At 46.2% G+C, this 18,273-nt stretch overlaps 1 protein-coding gene across 1 annotated transcript; it reads left to right on the top strand.

Moving 5' to 3' along the window:
• Positions 1–338: 338 nt before the first annotated feature.
• LOC147107038 (uncharacterized) lies at positions 339–16,584 on the top strand. The gene is made up of 3 exons (XM_086008485.1): positions 339–1,250; positions 11,949–12,125; positions 15,900–16,584. The coding sequence occupies exons 1-3, from the start codon at positions 1,067–1,069 to the stop codon at positions 16,085–16,087; spliced, it is 549 nt and encodes a 182-aa protein (XP_085864611.1). The 5' UTR covers positions 339–1,066; the 3' UTR covers positions 16,088–16,584.
• Positions 16,585–18,273: the final 1,689 nt, after the last annotated feature.

The following is an 18,273-nucleotide window of genomic DNA, read 5'->3' as shown; positions in this document are numbered from 1 at the left end:
TGAAAATTTGGTCGCAGTTTGGAGAGATCCTCTGAACAGGTGCAATTGCAGGAAACTTGCATCTGTAACTTGGGTTCGGGGCCAATATTTTGGTTGCAGATGCGTGGGGTGGGCGGAAGGATTGATAGACCATTGGAAAAGATCGAGGAGATTTGAGCGTATTGTAATGACGCGCGTAACTCACTTACGCCCAAAATTCTGCCAACTGTTAGGCCGGCTTTATGCCCCGATTGCGCGAGTCTCTGGGCGCAAATACGCAGGAAATTCCAAGCCATGTGGACTTAATTTAATTGTAAGAGGGAGACGGATTACAATAGATTAGGATTTTTTAAACAAAAATAACCGTGGTCTCGCGCCAAATGACTGCTTTCTTGACAACAGGTTTGCATGTGTGGGTGCTTTTTGGTGGATTTATTAGTATTCGAGAAACGTCATGGGGGAAACCCAATTTCTGATGGAAACGTTCTGCTGATTTCTTGTAAACAGCAATGTACAATTTCCTGTCCTGCCAAATGGCTAAGGTTTGACACACTGTATGAACCCAGTTTATACTGTGTGAGTCTCCCCAGAACTTGGAGCGATTGCAATAATCTCTCGGTGCTCTCGCCGCAGGACAGGAATGGGTCAGAACCGTTTTTTTGCATTTCCTTCCCGTGGTGTGATGTGAATCTCCGCCTCAATTGCATTTTCACGTCTGTAGTTTAGAGATTTAGCACCAGACCCGGCCCCCGCCCCACTGGCTCTGCCCCCAGCACTGCTCAGCATTCACGATCAGACATTCATCGCCAAATCGCCCGCCGCTGAAACAGATCAGGTAATCGATCGCATGGGGATTTCTGACAGCGAAGTACTGGGATTTCCAACTCGTGCTGGGATTTTTTTTTAACTCCAGCTTCACTGGATGATAGTCCAGATCAAAAATGTTCAAAGTCAGTCAGCCATAGTTTACAGAAACGTTTCTTTCCCAACCCACGCTAGTATTCTGCCGCTGACCTCCCCCGATCCATCGCCCTCTCTCCTAAAGGCAGATTCCGCATAAACGCCTGTTCGACTGGAAAAGCTAAAGATGTGGGGAAAGGAGCTGAGATACAGGTTGCTGCAGAACATCACTGGAATAATTGGCTCCGTCGCCTTGATCTACTCGGTCTGCAGCCCCGACTGGTATCAGAACAAGGGGCTGTGGCACACGCCCGGCAACACAAGCACAACCGCTGCCCAGAACGGCCAACTCCACCACCGGCTCAGCCGAGGTAAGAGATTTCATCTCCAATCGGGTTTGCCCCATGTACAATATGGGTGTGTGAATCATAGAAGCATACAGCGCACAAGGAGGCCATTCGGGCCATCGTGTCTGTGCCGGCTCTTTGAAGAGATCCAATTAGTCCCACTCCCCTGCTCTTTCCCCACAGCTGGGGTCTAATCTGGCCAATCTCCTTCCTGTCCCACTCACCTCACCTGTGGACTCTGCCAGTGGATCAGCTATCACCGCTCCTCTCCCCATCTCCCTCCAGAATGTCCGCTCACTTGTGAATAAGGCCCTTGCTATTCCATGAGCTTATTGTGGATGATTCCATCAACATCATGGCCTTGATGGAAACCTGGCTGACGGGTGATGACACTTTCCCCCCTTAACTAAGCCTCCCCGCCTGGCTATACCTTCCAACCCCTGCTCCGCCCAGACCACCACTGTGCCAGTGTGGCTCTCATCATCAAATCACACCTTGGTCTGTCCCCGTACTCCTCTGGCATCTTCGCCTCCTTTGAATATCTTACCTTGTTCCACCTCTCTCATCCCTTTAAAATCCTTGTTCCATTCTGCCCACCCAAGTACCACACCAAGTTTCTCACCAAGATATCTTCACTGCTTTCCTCCATCAGGCTCTGCACCAAGTGACTTCTCATCCTCGGTGATTTCAACCTCCATCTCAACTCATCCTGCTCTCTCTTCTCTGAGTTCACTGCCCTCCTATCCTCCCTTAATCTCTCCCTCCATATAAACTCCTCTACCCATATGGCCACCCCCCTTGACCTTGCCATCTCACATAGCCTCTCTACTCCCATTGTGTCAATCACAGAGAAGGCCATCTCTGATCATCTCCTTGTATTGCACTCCACCCACATCCCCCTTCCTGCTCCTAACCACACTTCCTTCTGTGTCCACCCCTGGAAAAAAAACTCTTCCCCCAAGTCACTTACAATGGCACTTTCAAATTCCCAACTGTCTAGCCTTTGGCCTTCCATTCACCAAGACATTTCTGCAGCTATCGATCTGCTCAATCACACCCTCGCTTTCACCCATTGAAACCATTACTCTTTCTCACCTTGGTCATTCCCCCTGGTATGACCCTCGTCTCTGCTTCTTTAAGTCCAAGAGATGCGGACTTGAACGTTTATGGCGGACAACTGGTTTAACCATTCATCGCCAGATCTAGCTGGACCAGATAAAGCACTATCGGGTCTTGCTCTCCTCGGCCATAACTGCTCAATATTCTTACAACCCCTGGCTTCTCTTTTCCACTACAAATCGTCTTCTTAAACCTTTCTCCCTTGCCTCCTCCACCCTCACCTCCAACAAGTGCAAGGAGCTCATGGACTTCTTTGTCACTAAGATCGAGACTATCCGTTCAGTTGCTTCTTCCATGTACCTCCCTTCCACTAGAATACCAGCCCAAACTTCCCTTAAGGTTCCCTCTGCCCTAGCCCTGAACCCACATCTTTCTCTAGTTTCTCACCTCTCTCTTCGAGCTCATCCTTTCCATGAGATCCTCTTTCTGCTCCATCAACCCTATTCCCACCAAACTGCTGACCGCCCAACTTCCCTTCCTAGCCCCCATGTTAGCTGATATTGTTAACGATTCCCTCTACTCAGGTACTGCTCCCTCCCCTTCAAATCAGCCATCATCACCCCTCTCAAAAAACCCATCCTTGACCCCTCTGTCCTTGCAAACTACCACCTCATCTCCAGCCTCCCTTTCCTCTCCAAACTCCTTGAATATGTTGTCATCGCCCAAATCCGTGCCCACCTTTTCTGCAACGCCATATTTGAATCCCTCCAATCAGGTTTATGCCCCTGCCTCAGTACTGAAACAGCATTTATCAAAGTCACAAATAACATCCTCAGTGACTGTGATCGTAGCAAACTATCCCTCCTCATGTTTCTTGACCTGTCTGTAGCCTTTGACATGGTTGACCACACCATCCTCCTCCAACACCTCTCCTCCATCATCCAGCTGGATGGGACCGCCCTCACCTGGTATAATTCTGATCTATCCAGTTGTAGCCAGTGAATTATCTTCAGTGGTTTCTCTTCCCACTTCCGCACAGTTACCTCTGGAGTCCCCCAAGGATCTATTCTTGGCCTTCTCCTATTTCACATCTACGCGCCGCCTCTTGTTGACATTATCTGAAAACACAATGTCAGGTTCCACATGTACGCTGATGGCACCTAGCTCTAATTCACCACTACCTATCTCAACCCCTCCACTGTCTCTAATTTGTCACTCCGTTTGTCCAATATCCAGTACTGGAATAGCAGAAATTTCCTCCAACTAAATAGTGGGAAGACTGAAGCCATTGTTTTCAGTCCCTGCCACAAACTCTGTTCTCTAGTTACCAACTCCATCCCTCTCCCTGGCCACTGCCTGAACTAAACCGTTAGCAACATTGGTGTGGTATTTGACCCTGAGATGAGCTTCTGACCACATATCCGCTCCATCACTAAGACCACCTACTTCCACCTCCATAACATCGCCTGTTTCCGCCCCTGCCTCAGCTCATCCGCTGCTGAAACCCTCATCCATGCTGTTGTTACCTCTAGACTTGACTATTCCAATGCTCTCCTGGCCAGCTTCCCATCTGCCATCCTCCATAAACTTGAGTTCATCCAAAACTCTGCTGCCTGTCTACTAACTTGCATCAAGTCCCATTCACCCATCACCCCTGTGCTCACTGACCTACATTGACTCCCGGTCCGGCAATGCCTCAATTTTAAAATTCTCATTCATGTTTTCAAATCCCTCCACGACCTCACCCCTCCCCATCTCTGTAATCTCCTCCAGCCCTACAACCCTCCGAGATTTCTGCTTTCCTCCAATTCTGGCCTCTTGCGCATTCCCAATTTTAATCACTCCACCATTGGTGGCCGTGCCTTCAGCTGCCTTGGCCCTATGCTCTGGAATTCCCTCCTTAATCCTCCCTGCTTCTCTCTCCTTAAAACCTACCTCTTTGACCAAGCTTTTGGTCATCTGTCCTAATATCTCATGTGGCTTAGTGTCAAATTTTGTTTGATAACGCTCCCGTGAAGTGCCTTGGGAGATTTTACTATGTTAAAGAAGTTATATATATGCAATTTTTTTTCCAAGTATACAATTCCTTTTTGAATGTTCCTATTGAATCTGCTTCCACCAACCTTTCAGGCAGTGCACTCCAGATCACAACAACTCGCTGCATAGAATAAATTTTCCTTATCTCCCCTCTGGTTCTTTTGCCAATTATCTTAAATCTGTGTCTATATTGACCTTCCTGCCAGTGGAAACAGTTTTTCCTTATTTACTCAAAACCCCTCATAATTTTGAACACCACAATGTCAGGCTCAGTCTTTCAAACCATTGCCCACTTGACAAGGCAGCACACACAAACCATTATGGTTGTTCAATATTTTGTGCATTTTATCCAATCTACTTATGCAGTCTGTGATTTAGTCTCTAGTTTTAGGAGTTTTAAAAGGTCCCCACACCATCACCTAGCAGTAACAGTGCAGCGAATTGAGTTTTGAATAATTTGTTCAAACTAAGTCAGGTACTACACAATATTCCTGTAGGTAGGAGCATCAATGCACACAGGGAGACACAGATTCCATCCAGAAAATTACATCAACTCTGCTGAAATAAACAATAACTTACATTTTGATAGCATTCCCCGTGTTCAAAAATGTCTCAAGGCCTTTCACAGGGTGCTTGAAAACAGTAGGCAAAAAAGCAGAAAGCAAAAGGGGAAAACAGGAACAAAAAGGGAGCCTGAAAGCCAGGTTGAGGAAAAGAGGTTTTTAAAAGCAGGAAAAGCTAGAGGGATTTGTGGAGAGTGACCCAGAGAGCTGGGGCATAGTGAATGAAAGAGCAGCCACAAACCATAGAGTTGTGGGAGTGAGAGAGAGAGTGTCGGAGGAATGAGGTGAGTGCTTGCAGTGTAGATCGCTGAGGTAGGGCGTGACCAGGTAAGGAAGGGTCTTGAAAAGAAGAACTGGGATCTTTTGCTGGGTTACAGGGAACTAGTGCAGCTTGGTGAGGAAGAGAATGGTGGGAATGCCAGACTTTCTGTAGCTGAGGACATGGGTTATGTATTCTAAGTGAGCTGTCATTTTTACCACTCATTCGGTCCCCACTTCAATACTGGTTCCTTTTCCAGGAGAGTGAAACAGTCCAGATGTTGCCTTTTCCCCCTGATTACAGTCATGGCTGCCCTGCTGCAACTGATACCTTATTCACAGCAAAGCTCAATCCAAAATGGAGCACTCCAAACCAAACCCCCCGTAAAAAGTCAGAGACATGCACCTTAACACGTCTCTCAGGACTGACACAAAGTGCTTTACATACAATGAATTACTCTGCATAAGTGAACACAGCAGAATTCCACAAACATCACAATGAGATGACCGACCAGTTAAACTGCTCATGGTTGACAAAGCAATGTTGGCCAGTTGGCACCAGGAGAACTCTCTGCTCTTCTTAGCTAAGTGTCATAGGATCTTAAATGTCCACCTGAATCACCAGAAGATGCTATCCGAAGGATAATTCCAGCCTGTTGCGGAGCTGCATGTCATAATTGTATGGCCTGGGAACTTTGAGAGGGCAAACACTGCTGCCCACACTCTCCTATCACCAGCAATTAGCTGTCAGCAGCAGAGCTTTGTGCATCTGTCAAAACTCGCATGTGCAGAACTCTGTTATTGCTGTACCTCAGTGCCAGTCAGCCAGGCCTTTGATCACTATAGCAAGGGCCTGCCAATTGATCATCACAGCTTGTTATCTGTCCTATATAACTGCACCATAGATCTCAATAAACAAATAAGCCCGTGTTCGTTGATTCAAAACATCTGTCAATTCACAATCAAAGTTTCCAGCAGGTTGCACAGTGAAGCTCCATTAGATACATTGGCCCGGAACTTGCAGTCGGGATGACAGCGAACTGGCCATCATTCCGTCTTTGAAACTGACCGCAACTTCGGGATTTGGTGCATGCGCAGGCGCTTGCGGAGATCCCAAAGTTGTGCTGTAAATGACCGCTCCAAAACAGTCTGTGGTTCCCCCCCCTCCCAATCACAGTGCCGGCAATCTGTGTTATCAGCCAAATCAGTAATCAGGAACTGACGAAAACTTGGGCTCTTCCGCAGTAATTACGCTGTTAAATTCCCCACTAAAAGTTAGACCCAAAGGGATCAGGTGTAACTGGGATTTTGACAGCGTTATTACTGCTAAACAAATGTTAAGGGCCTGGAAAAATAATTTTAATTTTGTGCAGTGTGAAATTTGTCCAGTTTAATAAAAATTAAAATTAAGAAACTTTTCAAAAAAAGTTTTAATTTTTTTTAAAGCTTGTCCCTCTTTATTTCAGGTTTGCCTTTGCCCCATGTGAGAGCTCCAATCTTTGTTTTGCTCTCTAACGTTTTTAAAAAGTTAGAATTTTAAGAGCTTACTCATAAAATTCCAGGCTGACACTCCAAGAGCAGGGAGGTTATGCTCGAACTGTATAAAACATTAGTTAGGCCACAGCTGGAGTACTGCGTGCAGTTCTGGTCACCACATTACAGGAAATATGTGACTACACTAGAGAGAGTACAGAGGAGATTTACGAGGATGTTGCCAGGACTTGAGAATTTTAGCTATGAAGTAAGATTGGATAGGATAGGGTTGTTTTCTTTGGAGCAGAGGAGGCTGAGGGGAGATCTAATTAAGGTGTATAAAATTATGAGGGGCCTAGAGTGGATAGGAAGCACCTATTTCCCTTAGCAGAGAGCTCGATAACCAGAGGGCACAGATTTTGTGTAAGCCCTGGCTCAGTTGGCAGCACCCTTGCCTCTGAGTCAGAAGGTTGTGGGTTCAAGTCCCACTCCAGGGACTTGAGCACATAAAGCTAGGCTGACACTTCAGTGCAGTGCTGAGGGAGTGCTGCACTGTCGGAGGTGTCGTCTTTCGGATGAGACATTAAACCGAGGCCCCATCTGCTCTCTCAGGTGGACGTAAAAGATCCCATGGCACTATTTCGAAGAAGAGCAGGGGACTTACCCCGGTGTCCTGGCCAATATCTATCTCTCTATCAGTATCACTAAAACAGATTATCTGGTCATTATCACATTGCTGTGTGTGGGAGCTTGCTGTGCGCAGATTGGCTGCCGTGTTTCCTACATTGCGACAGTGACTACACTTCAAAACGTACTTCATTGGCTGTAAAGTGCTTTGGGATGTCTGGTGGTCTGAAAGGCGCTATATAAATGCAAGTTTTTCTTTTGATTGGCTGCTTAGACAAGCTGTTGACATCACAGCAGTTCACACAAGGGAATCCACATTAACTTCTGGGTTGATTTTAACTGAAGGTCGGAAAACCCTAAGTTCTCAACACAGGGATCACAAGATCCTTGTGCAAAGCGTACTTCAGTGCCAGCAGCGAACGCCTTCACTTCGTGCTGACTGCAAATTCCAGGCCAATATTTATCTAAGAAGTGGTTCTGATTCAGTAATATGTTGCAAATAAGCGAGTTATACATTCTAGAAACATTGTATCTTCTCTTCTCTTAGGCAGTCCCTCGGAACTGAAGATGACTTGCTTCCACATTTAAAAAAAAGAGTTCTCAGGTGACTGATGAGTCCAATGCGGGACCTACAGTCTCTGTCACAGGTGGGGCAGACGGTGGTTGAAGGGGGGGGGGGGTGGGTGGGGTGCTTGGGTTGACGTGCGCTCCTTCCGCTGTTTGCGCTTGGCTTCCGCTTGTTCCCGGCGAAGAGACTCGAGCTATTTGGTGCCTTCCCGGATGCTTCTCCTCCACTTTGTACGGTCTTGGCCAGGGATTCCCAGGTGTCGGTGGGGATGTTGCACTTTTTCAAGGAGGCTTTGAGGATGTCCTTGAAGCGTTTCCTCTGCCCACCTAGGGCTCTCTTGCCGTGTCAGAGCTCTGAGTAGAGCGCTTGTTTTGGGAGTCTCGTATCGGGCATGCGGACGATGTGACCTGTCCATCGGAGCTGATCAAGTGCGGTCAAAGCTTCGATGCTGGGGATGTTGGCCTGAGCGAGAACACCGACGTTGGTGTGCCTATCCTGCCAATGGATTTGCAGGATCTTGCGGAGGCAGCGTTGGTGGTACCTCTCCAGTGCTTTGAGGTGCCTGCTGTACATGGTTCATGTCTCTGAGGCATACAGCAGGGCAGGTATCACTGCTGCTCTGTAGACCATGAGCTTGGTGCCGGGTTTGAGGTTCTGGTCTTCAAACACTCTCTTCCTCAGGCGACCGAAGGCTGCACTGGCACACTGAAGGCGGTGTTGGACTTCGTCATCGACGCCTGCCCTTGTTGACATTAGGCTCCAGAGGTATGGAAAGTGGTCCACGTTGTCCAAGGCCTTGTCATGGATTTTGATAATCGGGGGGAGGGGGGGGGGGGGCGGGGTACTGTGAGGCAGGGGCAGGTTGGTAGAGGACCTTTGTCTTATGGATGTTTAGTGTAAGGCCTATGCTCTCGTATGCTTCGGTGAAGGTGTTAACGATGGTTTGGAGTTCGACCTCCAAGTGAGCGCAGACGCAAGAGTTGTCGGCATACTGTAATTCGATGACAGAGGAAGGGACGACCTTGGATCTGGACTGGAGGCGATGGAGGTTGAACAGTTTCCCGTTTGTTCTGTAGATTAGCTCCACTCCACAAGGAAGATCGAGAAGAGCGTTGGTGCGATGACACAGCCTTGCTTGACCCCGGTCCGTACGTGAATTGGGTCTGTGGTAGATCCGTTGGTCAGGATCACAGCTTGCATGTCGTCGTGAAGCAGGTGGAGGATGGTGACAAACTTTTGAGGGCAGCCAAATTTGAGGAGGACACTCCATACATTCTAGAAACATTGTATCAATCCTCAAATCTACACACCTTCTGTCTGCAACAGTTTATGCCAGAATGATACAAATTTATAAAACAGGTGAATAAATACACATTGATAATGAGGCAGCACATACCAATATCGTCAAAGACCTCACAACATCTCAAAGCAGAGAGAGATTAGAATCATAGAATCAAAGATGGTTACAGCACAGAAGGAGGCCATTCGGCCCGTCGAGCCCATGCTGGCTCTCTGCAAGAGCACTTCAGCTAGTCCCATTCTCCCCTCGTCCTTTCCCCGTAGGCCTGCAATTTTTTTTCCTTCAGGTACTTATCCAATTCCCTTTTAAAAGCCACGATTGAATCTGCCTCCACCGCCCTCTCAGGCAGTGCATTCCAGATCCTAACCACTCGCTGCGTAAAAAAGTTTTTTCTTATGTCGATTTTGGTTCTTTTGCCAATCACCTTAAATCTGTGTCCTCTGGTTCACAACCCCTCAGCCAGTGGGAACAGTTTCTCTCTATCTACTCTCTTTAGACCCATCATGATTTTGAACACCGCTATCAAATCTCCTCTCAACCTTCTCTGCTCCAAGGAGAACAAATCCAGCTTCTCCAGTCTATCCACATAACTGAAGTCCCTCATCTCTGGAATCATTCTTGTAAATCTTTTCTGCACCCTCTCTAAGGCCTTCACAGTCTTCCTAAAGTGCGGTGCCCAGAATTGGACACAATACTCCAGTTGAAGCCGAACCAGTGTTTTATACAGGTTCATCATAACTTCCTTGCTTTTGTACTCTAGGCCTCAACATAAAATAAAATCAATCAGACAATAGGAGGCCTGAGCAGTGGGGACAGAACAAAAAGGAGAATTGCAGCAGAGAGAAAGGCCGATCCTTCCCTATCTGGGGAGGGGGAAAGAAGAGGAGTAAAAAGAGGAAATCATTTATGGGTTAGGGCTTCTCTGTTTTTTTGATGGCTGGTTACAAAGCAATCTTGGCAGAAGCGCAGGAATGATTTCCTGTGTAGTCTTTCAGCCAGGGAATGGCACATGGCACAGGGAAACTGAAGACAGGAATAAATTATTCAAACAGCTAAACCTGAAATTTGACTTAAAATAAAATCCCTCCAAGCTGGGTATTTGCACTCAAAAAACTCAGCTTTGAATGCCCTCTCTGTTTACGACCATGACACATCTGGGCTTATTTCTGCCGTACCTACATATCCCAATTCACCTGGTTTTGGTTGCCGCTCCCGACCCGAGCAAGTTACTTCGATCTCGTTTTGAAGTCCATGGAAATAAAAATTGAGAGAGATGTAAAACGGGCTCCCAATTTGCTATCACTTGTTTCACACTATCGCACAAAGTCAAAATCTCCCCCCTGTGCTTTGATCACTGTCTTCTTCAGACTGATGGTCAGTCCAAATTTATTGCAAGCTAGCAAAAAGCTATTGCAAAGTTGTTTAAACTCCACTTCACTGTGTGTGACCAACACTGCATCATCAGCAAAAAGAAGTGATCTTATCAACAGGTGTTTGATTTTGCTTTTTGCTCTTAGGCGTAAAATATTAAAGATTTTTCCATCTGACGTTGTATGGAGTAATACACCTTCAGCACTAGGTGAGAAAGCATAACACAGCAGCAGAGAGAGGAATATACCAAAACGCAGCTCTGTTTGACACCACTATGAATTTCAAAACTAACAGACTGATTACCGTTGATCTGGATTATAATCTTCGTATCATCATCAAAGGATCGAATCAGAGGAGAACTGGGGGGACCACCAACTTTCTCCAGCAATCGGAAAAGGCCCTTTCTGCAGGTCATATTCTCCCCCCCACCCCACCAAACAGCCCCCCACCCAAATGCTCCGTTCCTCTGACTCTTGTGAATCCTCCTCCCTTAAAAGCACCATTGGCAGCCTTTTCTTCAGCCACCTAAGCCCATTCTCTGGAATTCCACCCCGATACTCCGCCACCTTTTCACCTCCCTCTTTTTTAAGACCATCCTTAAAACACATCTCTTTAACCAAGCTTTTGGTCACCCCTTCTAATTTCTCCTTCTGTGATTTGTTGTTGTAGTAATAGCAACAATAGCATAATTTGGAAGGCATTTAATTCAGACTTCTGCAAAGGGTTTAATTTTCAAACAGGGGAAGGATTCTACAAAGTGCTGAGAGCGGTATGTAGCACCTCTCTCTGATATATTCAGTCAGGTCTGATCCCACTGATTTCCTGTTTTAGTTCTGGTAGTGCTTGCTTCACAGACTCAGTTTCTGCTCTTCACGCCCAGTGCTATTAAATTAGACGCAAACTTTGTAGAGCTTGGTTTCTGTTCTGACCACTGGTTTTATAATAAAAATAAATCTAATAGATCATGATCCAGAATTGCAAAGCAGATGCTTAAACGGATAAAGTCATGACACAGGGTATTTCTTCTGATTAGCATATTTTCAGTAATTAATTGGCAACCTCACAATCACCAATTCAGATTTAAATTCTCTCCACCTTCAGTTTTTGCACTAACATTGCTCCGGGCAACGGCAGGCAGGCAATCTACGTCCAGGGCACTGAGCACTTGGGCTAGCTGTTAGGGTGTGTCAGGAGAGACCCAGCTCAACTTTCCAAATACTAGCAGGGGGTGGGGTTGATAAAAATACCAAAATGGGTGCAGTTTGCACAAACTGCAAAGGCACTTTGCACCTAATTAATATTTATAGCCTAAAGCGTGGAGGAAATTGTCTGGCCCACTAAATTAGAGCTTTGTTGATTAACTGAAAAAAAAATTGCAGGAGAAATATTACAGAATTTTGAATCAGTGAAATATGTTCAAGTGTTGCTGGTGCTTTTTGATTAGTTACGGTTGTTTTCATTTTTAGCTGTGGAAGTGGAGCGTGTATTTGGAGTGATTGCGAGTATGATGGCAGTCACAGCTATCTGTATCTGTTTGCTGCTTATCCTGTGCTGGAACCCAGATACCTGCAGGGAGTCCAAGATGAATCCAGGGCGGATACTGGATCAAGGAAAACTGCTGCTTGTAATACTGATGCCAACTGGTAAGAATATAGTCACTGGAGCTCCTCGGATGGTTCAGCTGGTTAAAGGCAGAGCTATGCAGACCAAGAAAGTCCCAGATTCAATCCCCAATCTGTGTTGATATTAGCTAGGATGGCAGTAAGGGTGCTGCGACTGGCACCAGTGTCCCTCCGTTAAGGAAGGGAAAACATAGACGAGGGTTCTCAATCCTGATCGCTGTTTAGCGATCCCTGCTGAAAGTGACTATGTGGACATCAGGTGTAATACCCCTGTGGTGAACAACCTGCCAACACTCACCGTCAAGGGTCATGCAAGGAGAATAGTTGAGGTACCAGAGAGTGATCTGCACACATGAAGAAGTACCCCATCAAGTCAATGCTTTCAGAAGGAGAGGGGGGAAGAGGAGAAAACTGGTGATGGAGAGGGGGAATTCCCCAGGAAAATCCATAAATACTGCACAGTGCTGTGGATGGAATTTACAAATTTGTATAAAAATTATACAGAATCTTTATTTATGCATCAAGCAGCTGCAGAAAAGCCTTTAGAAATAATATCTTAACATACAGAAAATAATTGAATTTCTCTGCTAGACTCCCATTATTTTACACCATGGACCCCATAGGGATAGACTGCTGGTACAATACTGTACTATCACAGGTTGAGTTTTTGCAAGAATCAATGGATAGCAATTAGGGTCAAGAATCCTTGCCAGCTTTTTTTTTTACCAAGAGCAAGGATGTGGCCAATTACAGGAAACTCTTTTTTATCCGGCACCGATGGGACCGGCGTGGTGCCGGTTGATCAAAAAGTCCAGATTACAGAGAGGTATACTTACCAAGGTACGAGAGCCCCATACACGGCCACAGGTGCAGGAGCCCCTGTTGCACGGCCACAGATCCAGGAACCCCGGTTACGCGGCCACAAGTTCAGGAACCCCGGTTACATGGCCACAGGTGCAGGAACCCCGGTTACGCGGCCACTAATATATAGTAAAACGTACCTGAACCTACTCCTGAATTTTGCCAGTTAAGAGAGATTTCCGGATATTTAGGCGCCGGTTAAAAGAATGTTTCCTGTATAGTGTTCCCACCTCAGCTATCTCAACATAGACTAAAGATGGAACTTGGGACTTTTCTGGTATAGAAACATAGAAACATAGAAGATAGTAGCAGGAGTAGGCCATTCGGCCCCTCGAGCCTGCGCCGCCATTCAATGAAATCATGGCTGATCATCCAAATTCAGTACCCTGTCCCTGCCTTCTCAAATCAAATCAACTTTTATTGTCATTGTTAGTGCGCAAGTGCAGTACAACGAAATGTAGGCTTGCGGCTCCCAAGAATGTACATTTGGATTAAGACATTTAAACATTCAACATACATTTGGCTTGTAGTATATTAACATAAACATAACCATAATAAAGTGCATTGGCAGATGCGCAGGCTTTAGAGTTTATTTGTGGAGTTCAGTAGGATGACAGCCCTGGGAAAGAAGCTGTTTCTAAATCTGGTCGTATGGGTGCGAATGCATCTGTAGCGTCTCCCAGATGGCAGGAGGGCAAACAGACTGTGGCTGGGGTGGGTAGGGTCTTTGATGGACCGTGACCTCCGTAGACAGCGTTTCTGGTATATGTGCTCTATGGTCGGTAGCCGGGTGCTGGTAATGCGTTGGGCAGTTTTGACTACCCGCTGCAGGGCTTTCCGGTCATAGTAGCTACAGCTGCCATACCATACTGTGATACAGTTTGTCAGGATGCTCTCTATAGTGCAGCGGTAAAAGTTAGAGAGGATCAGGGGTGACAGGTTACATCCCTTCAGCCTCCTTAGGAAATACAGGCGCTGCTGGGCCTTCTTCACCAGAGAGGAGGTACTGAGGGACCAGGAGAGGTCTTCCGTGATGTGGACTCCAAGGAACTTAAAGCTGTCCACCCTTTCCACCACAGCCCCATTGATGTGGATGGGGGTGTGACTTCCGCCTTTGGACTTCCTGAAGTCCACAATGATTTCTTTGGTTTTCTTGATGTTAAGGGCCAGGTTGTTATCGGCGCACCACTTCACGAGATGCTGGACCTCCTCCCTGTAGGCTGACTCATCGTTGTTGGTGATCTGGCCTACTACCGTGGTGTCATCCGCAAACTTGATGATGGTGTTGGAACCATTAACAGCCACACAGTCGTGGGTGAAGAGGGAGTAGAGGAGGGGGCTCAGCACACATCCTTGTGGGGCCCCCGTGTTCAGGGTCGGGGGGGGGGGGTGGGGGAGGTGTGGCTACCTAATTTGACAGACTGGGGTCTGTTTGTTAGGAAGTCCAGGGTCCAGTTGCAGAGGGAAGTGTTCAGGCCAAGAGTTTGGAGTTTGGTGGCCAGCTTGTTGGGGACGAGTGTTGAATGCTGAGCTGTAGTCTATGAACAGCATTCTGATGTAGGTCTCCTTACCATCTAGGTGATTCAGTGCCGAGTGTAGAGCAGTTGTGATTACATCCTCCGTTGATCTGTTTGCACGATAGGCAAACTGGTGTTGGTCAAGAGAGGCAGGAACACTGGCTTTGATGTGGGCTAAGACCAGTCTCTCGAAACACTTCATTATGATGGGTGTGAGTGCGACAGGTCGATAGTCGTTCAAGCACGTCACAGCCGTTTGCTTTGGCACAGGAATAATGGTAGCGGTCTTGAAGCATGTAGGGATTACTGCCTGGGCCAATGACAGATTGAAGATGTCGGTGAAGACATCAGCCAGCTGATCGGCACATTCCTTGAGTACCCGTCCCAGGATGCTATCCGGTCCAGCAGCCTTTCGTGTGTTCACTTCACGTCGGAGGTCGACAGAGTGAGCACCTGATCTTCCGGGGGTGGCAAGGCTTTGGTAGCCGGCTCCGTTGTCCCTGTCGAAGCGAGCGTAGAAGTTGTTAAGCTCCTCCGGGAGGGAGGCATCGCTAACCGGGGGGCTGGTGTTTTTGCCCTTGTAGTCAGTGATGGACTGGATGCCTTGCCACATGCGCCGGATGTCTTGCCACTGGATGCCTCCCCATATCCCTTGATCCCTTTAGCCTTAAGTAATATATCCAACTCCTTCTTGAATATATTTAATGAATTGGCCTCAACTGCCTTCTGCGGTAGAGAATTCCACAGGTTCACTACTCTCTGGGTGAAGAAATTCCTCCTCCTCATGTATGGCCTATTTAACCAATGAGATATAACAGATTCATGTTGATACATTCCTGAACAACAAAGAGTGATCAAACTCAGCTTTTCATACAGACTAATTGAGCATTTGATTGAATACTACAGCTGATGACCATCACATGGACAGGGATAACTCAAATTTACTGCAAAGTAACCTATTAAGAGTTTTGTTTTGTGTTCATTTTACTGAACAGCAGTTGTGGGGACATCGATCCCCTTGTTACTGCTGAGCTGACGGACATGAATTGAGTAGGAATAGTGAGGATGGCTCATTTAATGTAGATAACAATGACTGTAAAATGTTTATCTCAACACTCAAAGCACTGTTATACATTACTTTGAAAAAAATATCAGTAGATTTACTGATAGATTTAGGTTGTAGTTTTTAGCCAACCTGAGCCATAAACCATCATGAAAAGTGCCTGGAAAATTGCTGTCACATCAAACAAAACTACTTGAAGTAGGTTGGATCATTTTCATTGTGCAACTATTTTTGTGAGTCATTTGCCAGTTGCCACCTGTCACAAATCACTGTAAAACACAATAATAATTGCATGTGTTGCCAATCTGACCTTTTCAGAAATAATATTAAAGTTTTCCATGTTTTTATTTTCAGCTCTATTGTATCTCATCTCATGGTCTTTGTTCACCAACCGTCACAAAGAACAAATCAAGAATGATCTCACACAACTTGGCTCTGCATACTGGATGGGAATGTGCTCTTGGTTCACATTGCTAGTTATATTACCGATTATCTACTTGATAGAACAGTGCTCGCTCCCAGAACCTGAGACTCTAATATGACCAGGAGTTCAATATTTCAGGAGGATATTTAAACATTAGAATCGTGTGAACCTGTATAACATCTTTCCAAATACTGTACTGGCAGCTAATGGACCGAAGTTACGGAGATTATTTTCAGATACGGTTTGGAGTTCTAGGGAGATTGAATTTGAAAGAGTCTCCTTTAGGAACTGGAGAAGTGATACAATTTAACATTTTAATACTTATTTAAAATTGCAGTGGCCTTGGAAATTACTGGGCCATATTGTGAATAGGATAAAAAGATGTTTCATATGTGAAAATGTCCACAGATAGATGCCAATTAATGATTTCTTTTGAACATAAGAAGTCAAGGTGAAAAAGGGTCAAACAGCCCATTAAAGTTCATTGCTGCAGTACTTCATCTGCCCACTTCAGCATTCAACTACATTTAACTCCTTCTAATGTGTTTGACAATCTACCCTACTTGCTAGGATACCCCAAACATTTATTATCCTACAATTAAAGATTTTTTTTCAACCTAATATCTGTTTTAAATGTACTTTTCACTCATTTAAGTTTCTGTTCTTGTGTCTTAATCTCCTGGTTTACCTGTCACTGATATTCTGAGTTTACTTTATCTATACACTTAAACAATGGCCCATCCTCAATGATGCCGGAGCCTAGCACGTGAGTGCAAAAGACAAGGCTGAAGTGTTCGCAACCATCTTCAGCCAGAAGTGCCGAGTGAATGATCCATCTCGGCCTCCTCCTGAGGTCCCCACCACCACAGAAGCCAGTCTTCAGCCTATTCGATTTACTCCACATGATATCAAGAAACGGTTGAGTGCACTGGATACAGCAAAGGCTACGGGCCCCAACAACATCCCGGCTGTCGTGCTGAAGACTTGTGCTCCAGAACTAGCTGCACCTCGAGCCAAGCTGTCCCAGTACAGCTACAACACTGGCATCTACCTAACAATGTGGAAAATTGCCCAGGTATGCCCCGTCCACAAAAAAACAGGACAAATTCAATCCGGCCAATCACCGCCCCATCAGTCTACTCTCAATCACCGGCAAAGTGATGGAAGGTGTCGTCAACAGTACTATCGAGCGGCACTTAATCACCAACAACCTGCTCATCGATGCCCAGTTGGCTCCAGACCTCATTATAGCCTTGGTCCAAACATGGACAAAAGAGCTGAATTCCAGAGGTGAGATGAGAGTGACTGCCCTTGACATCAAGGCAGCATTTCACAGAGTGTGGCATCAAGGAGCCCGAGTAAAACTGAAGTCAATGGGAATTAAGGAGAAAACTCTCCAGCGACTGGTGTCATACCTAGCACAAAGGAAGATGGTTGTGGTGGTTGGAAGTCAATCATCACAGCCCCAGGACATCGCTGCAGGAGTTCCTCAGGGCAGTGTCCTAGGCCCAACCACCTTCAGCTGCTTCATCAACGACCTTCCCTCCATCACAAGGTCAGAAGTGGGGATGTTCGCTTATGATTGCACAGTGTTCAGTTCCATTCGAAACTCCTCAGATAATGAAGCAGTCCGTTCCCACATGCAGCAAGCCCTGGACAACATTCACGCTTGGTCTGATAAGTGGCAAATAACATTCGCGCACACAAGTGCCAGGCAATGGCTATATCCAACAAGCGAGAGTCTAACCACCATCCCTTGACATTCAATGGCATTACCATCGCTGAATTCCCCACCAACAACATCCCGGGGTCACCATTGACCAGAAACTTAACTGGACCAGCCACATAAATACTGTGGCTACAAGAGCAGGTCAGAGGCTGGTATTCTGCAGCGAGTGTCTGACCACCTGACTCCCCAAAGCCTTTCCACCATCTACAAGGCACAAGTCAAGAGTGTGATGGAATACTCTCCACTTGCCTGGATGAGTGCAACTCCAACAACACTCAAGAAAAAAGAAAGACTTGCATTTATATAGCGCCTTTCATGACCACTGGACATCCCAAAGTACTTTACAGCCAATGAAGTACCTTTTGAAGTGTAGTCACTGTTGTAATGTAGGAAATGTGCAGCCAATTTGCGCACAGCAAGCTTCCACAAACAGCAATGTGATAATGACCAGATAATCTGTTTTCGTGATGTTGATTGAGGGATAAATATTGGCTAGGACACCGGGGAGAACTCCCCTGCTCTTCTTCGAAATAGTGCCATGGGATCTTTTACATCCACCTGAGAGAGCAGACGGG

The sequence above is a fragment of the Somniosus microcephalus genome, chromosome 15 (assembly GCF_052327205.1).
Source record: "Somniosus microcephalus isolate GS21.2 chromosome 15, FLI_Smic_1.0, whole genome shotgun sequence".
Classification (NCBI taxonomy): Eukaryota; Metazoa; Chordata; class Chondrichthyes; order Squaliformes; family Somniosidae; genus Somniosus; species Somniosus microcephalus.
This window is presented reverse-complemented; position numbering and strand designations above follow the sequence as displayed.

What these genes read in the sequence shown, in the direction of transcription:
- LOC147107038 (XM_086008485.1), top strand. Translation starts at nt 1,067, where the DNA reads ATGTGGGGAAAGGAGCTGAGATACAGGTTGCTGCAGAACATCACTGGA. An exon ending in CCACCACCGGCTCAGCCGAG is followed by an intron (nt 1,251 to 11,948) that starts GTAAGAGATTTC and finishes TTTCATTTTTAG; the next exon opens with CTGTGGAAGTGGAGCGTGTA. An exon ending in TGTAATACTGATGCCAACTG is followed by an intron (nt 12,126 to 15,899) that starts GTAAGAATATAG and finishes TTTTATTTTCAG; the next exon opens with CTCTATTGTATCTCATCTCA.